The sequence below is a fragment of the Castor canadensis genome, chromosome 13, assembly GCF_047511655.1.
Source record: "Castor canadensis chromosome 13, mCasCan1.hap1v2, whole genome shotgun sequence".
In the NCBI taxonomy this organism is placed as follows: domain Eukaryota; kingdom Metazoa; phylum Chordata; class Mammalia; order Rodentia; family Castoridae; genus Castor; species Castor canadensis.
Window position 1 is genome coordinate 12,393,806 of NC_133398.1, and position 11,867 is coordinate 12,405,672.

Consider the following 11,867-nt stretch of genomic DNA (forward strand, 5'->3'; position numbering starts at 1 on the left):
ATCTTTACTCAATCTGCAGATGCAAATGATAATCTCTACTGAAACACCTTAGAGAAACATCCAGAAATAATGTTTTACCAGGTATATGGTCATCCATTAGCTCAGTTGAATTGCTACATAAAAACTAACCACCCCAATGTGTAAAAGCTTTATTGGAAAAGAAGTGAAAGAAATCCTTTAGATTCAGTTTGAGACCCGTGGAAGAAAAGAGGGAAGTAAGTTGGATTGGGATAGGAAAGAATCTGTACTGCAACAAAGTACCAAAAAAAGGTTTGACCAATGGGGAATCAAGCATAAAAGTTTTCCATCAGAAGAGACCCCTCTGTTTATGGAATGGCCTGTCTTGGGAGCTCTGCAGGCTCAGTAACGATTGAGCACACTGTACAAGTGTGGCCATAGTACAAAAATGGTGATTCATTGTTGAATAAACTCCTAGAGGTATTAAAATATGCATATTTTACTCAGTTCTCCTAGTCAATTTTCTCAATGCCTTTTTCATGTCATTGTTCCTAAGGCTATAGATAAAAGGGTTTAGCATGGGGGTAACTACTGTATAGATGACAGTGACCACCCGGTCCTTTGTTACTGAGTAAGTGGATGAGGGGCGGATGTACACAGATATTATGGTCCCATAGAATAGTGCCACGACTGTTAGATGGGATCCACAAGTGGAGAAGACCTTGTATCTGCCTCCCCCTGATGGGACCTTCAGAACAGCACAGGCAATGAAGACATAAGAGAAAATAATGAAGATAAAGGGGCTCATGATCACAAAGGAACCCTCTGTGAAGCCCAAAATCTCATTGATAGAAGTGTCAGAGCAAGAGAGTGTCAGTAGTGGCTGGACATCACAAAAGAAGTGGTGAATGACATTGGATCCACAGAAGGAGAGGCGGCCCATGAGAATTGTGTGGGTGAGTGAGTGGAGGTGGGAGACCACCCAAGATGCCATCACCAACAGAAGACAGTGTCTGGGACTCATGGTCTTGATGTAATGCAATGGGTTGCAGATGGCCATGTAACGGTCAATGGCCATGGCAGCCAGGAGGAAACTGTCAGTGATGCCAAAGGCCACAAAGAAATACATCTGGATGAGGCACTGGGAAAAGAGGATAGTCTTTCTGTGTGTAAGCAAGTTGGCTAACATCTGTGGCACAATGACAGTGGTAAAGCAGATGTCCACCAGGGAAAGGTTGGAGAGGAAGAAGTACATTGGGGTATGTAGGTGGGCCTCCCTCCAGATGGCTGCAATGATGACTGAGTTGCCAACCACATTGACCAGGTACATGGCAAGGAAGGAGGCAAAGAGCCATATCTGTTGTGTGGGGTCAGTGGTCAGTCCTAGAAGGAGGAATTCAGTAATGTAGCTCTTGTTTCCCTTCAGTACTGCTGTCCTACAAGTAAAAGAATATAGAGGATAATTAGGTGTGTGTTCTGACTTGGAGACTCCAGTTTTTTTTTCTTTTATTATTCATATGTGCATACAAGGCTTGGGTCATTTCTTCCCCCTGCCTCCACCCCCTCCCTTACCACCACTCCACCCCCTCCCTCTCCCCCCCACCCTCTCAATACCCGGCAGAAACTATTTTGCCCTTATCTCTAATTTTGTTGAAGAGAGAGTATAAGCAATAATAGGAAGGAACAAGGGGTTTTGCTGGTTGAGATAAGGATAGCTATACAGGGCATTGTGGAGTCTCCAGTTTGATGGAGGAGATACCTCACAAGCTGTTGCAGTTCATGCACCGCATAAGGGGGTCATTCATCTAGACTGCCATGTAGTCTATGAAATGTCTCCATATGATTGGCATTGGTGTACTTTGACTTCACCTCTAATTTTGCAATGAATTTTGTGAACGTAAACATGCATTTTGGCTCTTGTTCTTTTTCCAAAAAACAACACTTATAATATCCACATTCTTAGGCTACTTTGAGGATAAGTGGTAATGATTATAGGAAAGATATTCAGAAAACAGTCATTTTGCTCCATTTCCAAGGTGTTTTACCTATGATACATCTCTTGTCTCTGCCTGGCTTCATTTGTTCCTCCTCTGTGCAACATCAGTCTATACCTGATGCTTCTGGCTAGAATTACTTCTTTTCCTCTGTAAAGAAAAGGGGGGTGCCCTGAATTCTTTCTATACAAATCATATAGACAAGGTAGGGATTGTATTTCTGTATTGAACTCCTCTTGGAATAATTATACTTCTGTAATTTATTTGAGCTTAATTATGGGCTGAAAGGTTGGACAAGTAGTAATAGAGACCTAGAAATATGACATGTCCATCAGGTTGTGGAACTGTCTAGGGTTGGTGGGAGGTTGAATTATTTCTGGCAGAAACAGCATTGGGGTTGGTGTTTCTTCATGAGGTGGGTGGCATTAAGGAAAACATAGAGGAACTAAGAGGTGGGTGCCTTTATAAGCAAGAAGGATCTAAGAGGTGATAGTGTGGGAAACAGATGTTTGAGAAGATGTTGTATTATGACAAAATACACAGAAAGGAATGCATAGGGGGATGTTGAGATTTAGGAACTTGTTCCTTATGCCAACAAAAGAGCCAGTGAGAACAGGCCAAGACTGTAGGAATTGAGGCAGTAATCATTTATCATCCAAAGTAGGGACTCAGCTAAAATGGAACAAGACTAGAAAACCATCAGGACATAAGGTGAGAACAAGCCAGCAACCAACTAGTTGAAAAAGACACCACTGAATATTAGAACATGCACTTTTGGTGTCTACCCCACCTAGGGACAGGATCAGCTTTGAAAAAAAAAAAGAGGAAAGAGAGGTTATGAGTAATGGTTATGTAATTCAAGATAAAAGATGCAGGCTCTGAATTAGAGAAAGTTGATGTCCTGTACTCTCTTTGTCCTCATTATCTTTCAGTTACTTCTGACAATAATTCAAAACAAATATTAACACTAGCAGCACATTTTTAAATACCTACTTATTTTGAATTAAACTCATTGCTTTGCTTAGGAGAATCCAATAATCTCTTTTAAAACTTTAACAGGAATATGGATTTAAGTTTTTTTTTTAAGCTTTTCCTTCCTCTCTCAGATGCTTGGTGCTTGGTCCAGATTGGACACTTCCAGTAGAAAAGCGACCTCTGAGGTCTGAGCAACATCTGTAGCAGAGCATAATGAAAACTGCAAAGGCAACATCCAAGTCTGTTTTGTTCACCATTGTTTTCCAGTGCCTGGCATAGGACCCAATACTTAGTAGTTGCATAGTAGATACTGAGCGACAGATTGACCCTTAACAAACCTTTGAAGACTATGAGTTTTGCATAAATAATTGTGAAGTTAGTCTCCTAGGAGCAGGAGAGCAACAGAAAAGCTCATAATTTCTGTCAGAGAATTTCTTGTTCTAGTTCAGATATTTACTAGCTATTTACCCCTGGGAGAAGATCTCCATGTTTCTTTTTTTTTTCTCATCTGAAAAAAATAGGGAAATTGAAATGTCATCTCTGGAAATTTATTGTTAGTAAGATAATATATTTAAAAAGTGTTGAGATCCTACAATGTTCTATGCAAGTGTTACATATACAAATTATTAATTCACAGCTAATTGTGTACAGCTGCAGAATAGAAGGTGGAATTTAGAGGAAACAAAGCAGAGGGCCAGGGAGCTGGAAGAAATATGGTTGCCAAAATGTAGGGGGCAAAAACAAAAACAAAAACCCAAGGATTTTCCTGGGAGGATAATGGAAAGGACAAAATCTTTCTCTGCTCTTTAGGACACTTCCTACATTAGTTTTGTATTGCTGCAATAATAAATTATCATAAACTCAGTGACTTAAAATAATACAAATTTATTATTTTGCAGTTGTAAAGGTCATATGTCTGATACAGATTTAAAAATCAATGTGTTGACAAGGCTGTATTCCTTTCTTAGGGCTTGATAAATATTCATCCAGTTCCTTGTCTCCTACAGCTTCTAGAGAATGCTCACATTCCTTGGCTAGTGGTCCCCTTTCTCCATATTCAAAGTCATCAATGTTGGTGATATTCTCAAGCTGCCATCTCTCTGGTTCTTCTTTTTTACTCTCTGGCCTATTTAAGGATTTGGTGATTACACTGGGTCTTTCTGGATAATCTAACTTAAGGTCAGTTGATGACAACCTTAATTCTACATGCAACCTTAGCTCCCCTTTGCCAGGTAGTGTAACATATTCACTGGCTCTGGGAACCAGGATTTGGACATCTTTTGGAGACTATTGTGGGTATCTACAACTAAATGATAAGGAAATTCCAGGATCTAAACTCTGGACCCTGGAATACCAGTTTCCATCAACTGGTAATGGATGGCATTCTCAGGCAGTTCTGCAGAACTATTTCACCACCCCAGGCATCACTTTTTCCAATAGTTTCTGACTTGCTCAAAAGGGTCCAGAGACTTTTGCTATCACGTCAGTAGATACTATGAAATGTTCCAGGTTTTAAAGTGGACAAAGTCTGAAATGAGACAAAGGGGAAAGAAGCAGAGGTGATAGAGATATAGAGAAGAGGAGGAAGAAGCAGAATTAAGAAAAGAAAAGAAGAAGAAAAGAAAGAAGAAGGAGGAGGAGGAGGAGGAACAAGAAAGAAAAGGAGAAGGAGGAAGAGAAAGGAGAAGGAAGAAGGATGAGGAGGAAGAGGGAGGATGAGGAAGAGGAAGAGGAAGAGAAGGAGTCAAGGCAAAGGAGTAAGGCATAAGTGAAGATTTGTGTGCAGGTGCACACATGCTCAGATGGGCTGATGGGCCAGTGTAAAGAAAAATAACTTCAAGACTAGAAGCTTATATACAGATCTCTAACTCAGTAGATAAAATCCACAGAGGGATTCTTACACAAAGATCCAAACTGAAAGATTTTTAGAGAAAGATTTTGAGCAAGAAATAAGAAAATAAAGACAGTAAGAAGTCATACCAAGGGGGATCTTTCCAAGATGGCAGATTGTTGACATCCCTAAACTCCAGTGGTGACTAACTACCCTGAAGAAGGAAGACTGAGGGACCCTAAGGATACCCCACAAGGTCCTATAGCCAGCAAGAAGCAAAGCCTTCTCTGAATCCACAGAAACAGAAACAACTAACTATGGGAAGAACGGGAAGAATCATGTGCAGGCCAACACTCCTGATCCCTTGCCCCTGAAGTCTCCGTGCGACTCCATACCTCTGTGCTCTTTGGTAAGTCCTGCTTCCTGCACATGTAGGAACTCTAAACTCCACACTCCCTCGTGCTACCTGACCCTGAAACACCAGGGTAACCTGTGGCCCTGCATAAGCAGGCTCCATGGGTATCAGAAGGTGCAAGCCATCAGGCTTTGTTCTCCCATGACTGCAGCACTACTCTTCTGGGTTCCTGGAAGCCTGCTCCTGGCAAGCAGTCCCCAGAACTCCCGCTGCTGGCAGGCTTTGTTCTCTCATGTCTGCAGCAGCTGCTGTGGATCCTGGAAGCCCACACCCTGGCAAAAGTAGATTCCAGGGCTGCCACTGCCTTGCAGGCAGCAGAAAATTCAAGCCTGCTGGCTTTGCTGCCCCACGGGCACCCTCAACTTGCTACTCTCTGCCAGGAGCCTACCACCACATATGCAAACGAACCCAAGGCTCATTGCTTTGCTATTCTGCTGGTTCCAGGAGGCTTTCCTCCCTACGGAGCAAGGAGGCCCAGTGCTTCCCACCACACCACCAATGAGTGAGCCTCACTGTCCCATCAAAGAGCAGGAACAAAGATACACCACTGAGTGGTAATCTGCCACTCCCTGCTTAGGAAAGCAGATCTGCTTCCCTAAGTCACAAAAAGGCCTACTGCTCCCCACTGTGCCCAAACACAAGAGAGCCCCCACTTCTCCATTAAAGAGTAAGAACACCAGACTCCTCATGGAGGGGAGGAAAGCTGTAACGTATGTACTACTACTTTGCGGGAGCCATCAGAAGGCCTGCTTTCCAAAGGTGCACAGAGGCCCAGCACTTCCTACTGTGCCTGCCTGCAAGAGAGTCCTGTCCCCCATGTCTAGGAGTTGGAATCCCAGATCCTCCACTGAGTGGTATGCTGCTACTCTGTGGGAAACAGGAAGCCTGGTTCCCAAAGTGCACAGAGGCTAGCCCTCCCCACTGTGACTGTGGGGAGGTACTTGCTTCTCCATTAAAAAGCAGGAATCCCAGCTCCCTCACTGAGGGGAAGAAAGAGGTGATCTGCACTACAAGAACCCTGCAACACTTCCACCATATCCCTCTCTGAGGAAAACTCCTGGAATTCAAAGAAAAAAAAGCTTAAAACCCCAAACACAGGGGCACAAGGGATTAAAACCCCAACCAAAACCAACTCCAGATGCATATATCTTAACACAGAATGAAAAAGCGAGACAGCCACTCTCTCTCAAAAGTCAACTCCACCACTAAGGATCTAAACACCTGTAAAAAGGAAGAGCTATCAAATACTGAATTCCCACCCAAAAATAGTAAAAATGATTAATGACCTCAAAGAAGAGACACAAAGCTGGTGTCTGATTTCAAGGAGGATGTGAATAAACAAATGAGTTCAAAGAGAACACAAACAAATGGATGAAATTAAAAAGACTATGGAGGATATGAAAGAGGAAATCAATAAAGATATGGAAACCCTGAAAAATAATCAATCTTAAATAAGCAACTCATTATCCCAAATAAAAACCTCAATCAAAATGTTGGTGAACAGAGTGGAGCAAATTGAAAATAGAGTATCAGGAACAGAATACAAAGTATAGGAATTAGACCAAACAGTAAAAGATCATGAAAGAATGCCAGAAAATATGAATGGAACATGCAAGATAGCTGGGACACCATGGAAAGACAAAATATATGAATCATGGGTGTAGGAGAAGGAGAGGAGATACAAACTAAAGGCATTGGCAACATATTCAATAGAATAATAGCAGAAAAATTCCCCAACCTCGAGAAAGAGAGAGTCACCCAGGTGCAGGAAGCTTACAGAACACTGACCCATCAGGACCAAAAAAGAAACACCCCTAGATACATCATAATAAAACACTCAACACACAGGACAAAGACAGAATACTGAAAGCTGCAAAAGAGAAAAAACAAGTTACATATAAAGGCAAACCCATTAAAATAACAGCAGATTTCTCAGCTCAAACTCTAAGTGCAAGAAGGTCATGGAAAGACATAATTCAGGCCCTAAAAGAAAGCAACTGTCAACTTAGACTAGTTTATCCAGTAAAACTATCCTTCCTAATTGAAAGAGAAATTAAAACCTTCCACAATAAGGAAAAACTAAAGAAATTCACGACTACCAAGCCAGCACTACAGAAAATACTTAAAGATCTATAACACACAGAAGGAAAAACTAGAGTGAGACAGAAAGATTCAAGAAAGAATAAAATCTTTGACCAAGCAGACCACTAAACAGGGAATAGGTAAAAGTAAACAAGGGAATAAAAATGAGTGGAAACACCATGCACCTTTTAATAATAACCCTGAATATAAATGGCCACAATACCCCAATCAAAAGACATAGAATAGCAAACTGGGTTACAAAAACAACACTCAACCATATGTGGCTTACAAGAGACTCATCTCACTGAAAAAAATAAACACTGGCTTGAATTCAAAGGGTGGAAAAAGGTTTTCCAGGCAAATGGACCCCATAAATGGGCAATAGTACCTATACTCATATCTGACAAAGTAGACTTCAGACTAAAATTAGTAAATGAAGAGACAATGAAGGTCCTCTTCAAGAGGAAATATCAATTCTTAACATATATGCACCAAACTACAGGGACACTCATCTACATTAAAAAAACTCTAATGAACCTAAGAGCACAGTAAGCCCCTAACACAGTGATAGTGGGAGAACTGAACACCCCACTGTCACCAATAGATAGGTCATCTAGACAAAAAAATCAGGAAAAAAACTTGAGAGCTACTCCACACATTAGACAAAATAGATATTGTTGACATCTACAGAATGTTTCACCCAACAACTAGGCAATACACATTCTTTTCTGCAACTTTTTCCAAAATATATGTATTTTATCACAAAAGCAAGTCTTAACAAATTCAAGAAAATTGAAATAACCCCCTGCATCATATCAAATCCCAACAGAATAAAACTAGATCTCAACAACAAAAGAAATCACAGAAAATATTCAAACACATGGAGGTTGAACAACACACTGCTGAAAGGAGAGTGAGTGACTGAAGAAATAAGGGAAGAAATCACAAAGTTCCTAGAATTCAAGGAAAATGAAAATACAACCTACCAGAATCTGTGGGACACAGCAAATGCTGTGCTAAAGGGAACATTAATAGCTAGAAGTGCCTACATTAAAAAAACTAGAAACCCCTCAAATAAGCAACCTTGTGATGCACCTTAATCTCCTAGAAAAATAAGAACAAACCAACCGAAAATCATGTCAGATGGAGAGAAATAATAGAGAACAGGGATGAGATCAAAGAGATCAAGACCAAAAAAAACCAAGAAGAATCAAAGCAACAAAATTTGGTTCTTTGAAAAGATTAACAAGATCAACAAACCATTAGCCAATATGACAAAACAGAGGAGAGAAAAGACACAAATTAATAAAATCAGAGATGAAAAAGAGGACATAACCACAAATACTAATGAAATTCAGAGGATCATTAAAGAGTACTTTGAAAACTTACATTCAAGTAAACTGGAAAATCTAGATGAAATGGATAAATTCCTAGATGCATATAACTAAGCTAAATTGAACCAAAAAGATATTAAACACCTAAGTAGTCCTTTTATAAGCTATGAAATTGAAACAGAAATAAAGAGTCTCTCTAAAAAAGAGGCCAGGACCTGATGGATTCATGGATGAATTTTACCAAACCTTTAAAGAAGAACTAGAACTAATACTCCTTAAACTTTTCCAGGAAAAGGGAATGAACACTTCCAACTCATTCTATGAAGCCAACATTGCACTCATTCCAAAACCCAATAAAGATGCAACCAGAAAAGAGAATTATAGACCAATATCTTTAATGAATATAGATGCAAGGATTCTCAACAAAATACTAGCAAACAGAATTTAACAGCATGTCAAAAAGATCATGTATCACAGTCAAGTTGTTTTCATTCCAGGGATGCAAGGATGGTTCAACATACTTAAATCTATAAACGTAATATAGTATGTAAACAGAAGCAAGGACAAAATCACATGATAATCTCAATACATGCAGAAAAAGTCTTTGACAAAATTCAACACCCTTTCATGGTAAAGCTCTGAAGAAACTAGGAATAGAAGGAATGTTCCTACCTTAAAGCAACTGAGGCCAATAGGAAAAGGGGAACAGGTACTAGAGAAAAGGTTAGATCAAAAAGAATTAACCTAGAAGGTAACACCCACGCACAGGAAATCAATGTGAGTCAATGCTCTGTATAGCTATCCTTATCTCAACCAGCAAAAACTCTTGTTCCTTCCTATTATTGCTTATACTCTCTCTACAACAAAATTAGAAATAAGGGCAAAATAGTTTCTGCTGGGTATTGGGGGGGGAGAGGGAGGGGGCGGAGTGGGTGGTAAGGGAGGGGGTGGGGGCAGTGGGGAGAAATGAACCAATCCTTGTATGCACATATGAATAATAAAAGAAAAATGAAAAAAAAAAGAAGGAATGTTCCTCAACATAACAAAGGCTATATACAACAAACCTATAGCCAACATCATTCTGAATGGAGAAAAACTGAAATTGTTCCCATTAAAGTCAGGAATGAGACAGGGCTGTCTACTTTTTCCACTCCTATTTAATATAGTTTTGGAATTCTTAGAGCAATAAGACAAGAGCAAGAAATAAAGGGATTATAATAGGGAAGGAAGAGTTCAAATTATCCCTATTTGTAGATGATATGATCTTATACCTGAGACCCTAAAAACTCTTACCAAAAAACTGTTAGAAATCATAAACTCTTTTGACAAAGTAACAAGATACAAAATTAACATAGAGAAATCAGTGGCCTTCCTATATAACAATAACAGACAGACTGAGAAAGAAATCAGGGAAACAATCCCATTTACAATAGCCTAAAAATTATTATTTTATAAGTACCTTGGAATAAATTTGACTAAAGAAACCAAAGACCTTTTTAATGAAACTATAAACCACTGAAGAGAGAAATTGAAGAAGACATAAAAGGTGGAAGGATCTCCCATGCTTGTGGATTGGTAGAATTAGCCTTGTGAAAATGGCCAAACTACCAAAAGCAATGTGCATGTTCCATGCAATCCCTAGCAAAATTCCAATGACATTCTGTACAGAAATAGAAAAATCTATCTTGATAGACATATGGAAACACAAAAGACATCGAATAGTCAAAGCAATTCTGAGCAAAAAGCCCAATGCTGGAAGCATCACAATATCCAACTTCAAACTATTCTACAGAGCCATAACAATAAAAACAGTATTGGCACAAAAACAGACAGGAAGACAATGGACTAGAATAGAAGATCCAGGCATAAACCTACCCATCTACAGCCAACTGATCTTTGACAAAGGAGCCTCTTCAACACATGTTGCTGGGAAAAACTGGATATCCACATGTAGAAGACTGGAATTAAATCCCTGCCTTTTCCTCTGTACCAAAATCAATTCAAAGTGGATCAAAGGCCTGAAACTTTGAAACAACTTCCTAGAGTGGTTTCAAAGTTGTATTCCTGTTCCAGGAATACATTGAAATGGATAGGTATAGGGAATGACTTCCTAAGTAGAACTCAAAAGGCTCAGCATCTAACAAAAACAATGAACAAATGGGACTGCATAAAACTAAAGAGCTTCTGCACAGCAAAGGAAACAGTCACCAGACTCAAGAGACAGCTCAGAGAATGGGAGAAAAATCTTTGTCAGACACTCATCCAATAAGGGATGAGATCTACAAGGAACTCAGAAAACTCAATCCCCAAAGAATGAATACCTCAATGAAGAAATGGGCACATGAATTAAACAGTCAATTCTCAAACTGCCAGTAAATACGTGAAGGAGTGTTCAACTTCCCTGGTTATAAAATAGATGCAAATCAAAACAACACTTAGATTTCATCTCACCCTAGTCAGGGTAATAGCAACAACAAATGCTGGCAAGGATGCAGCGAGACAGGAACCCTTATATGCTGTTGATGGGAATACAAATTAGTACAACCACTATGGAAGACAGTATGGAAATTCCTCAGAAACCTAAAGATAGAACTGTCATATGATCCAGTGATACCGCTCCTGGGCATCTACCGAAGGAACATAAGACATGATACAATAGAGACACTTTTACACTGGTGTTCATTGCAGCACTCCTCACAATAGCCAAGCTTTGGAAACAAACAAGATGCCCTACAACTGATGAATGGATCAAGAAAATATGGTATATATACACAATGGGTTATTACATTGTCATAACAAGTAGTGACATGTGGTTTGGAGGTAAATGGATGCAACTGGAGGATGTCATGTTAAATGAAGTAAACCAGACACAGAAAATACAAAAGCCGCATGTTTTCCCTCATATATGGAAGATAGACCCAAATGATAAACCTATACACAAAAACAAGCATGATCATATACAAACTCAGTTGTTGAACATGTTTGTTTGTAACAGTGGAACTACTTCATGCAACTTGGGGAAAGAGGGAAAGAAAAGAGAATGACAGAGCATTAGTAATATTGTAAAACATAAGATGTGAAGGAAGAGGATATAAAGATGTGTATTGAAAGCTGTTGAAAAATGGGGGGTGGGAGGTAAAGGGGTAAGGGAGAGAAATAGAAGGGGTTGAACAGACTAAAGTAAAGTATACCCACAGTGGGCATTCAATGAGAAATCCCTTTGAACATTAACTTAAATATTAATAATGAAAAACAGGACTGTAAAATAGTTACAGTGT

General features: G+C 39.6%; 1 protein-coding gene across 1 annotated transcript; it reads right to left on the minus strand.

Annotated features, from left to right (window-relative positions):
- Nucleotides 1-457: 457 nt before the first annotated feature.
- LOC109675371 (olfactory receptor 1L4-like) lies at nt 458-3,415 on the minus strand. The gene is made up of 2 exons (XM_020152095.2): nt 3,396-3,415; nt 458-1,394 (listed from the first exon to the last, which is right to left on the minus strand). The coding sequence occupies exons 1-2, from the start codon at nt 3,413-3,415 to the stop codon at nt 458-460; spliced, it is 957 nt and encodes a 318-aa protein (XP_020007684.2).
- Nucleotides 3,416-11,867: the final 8,452 nt, after the last annotated feature.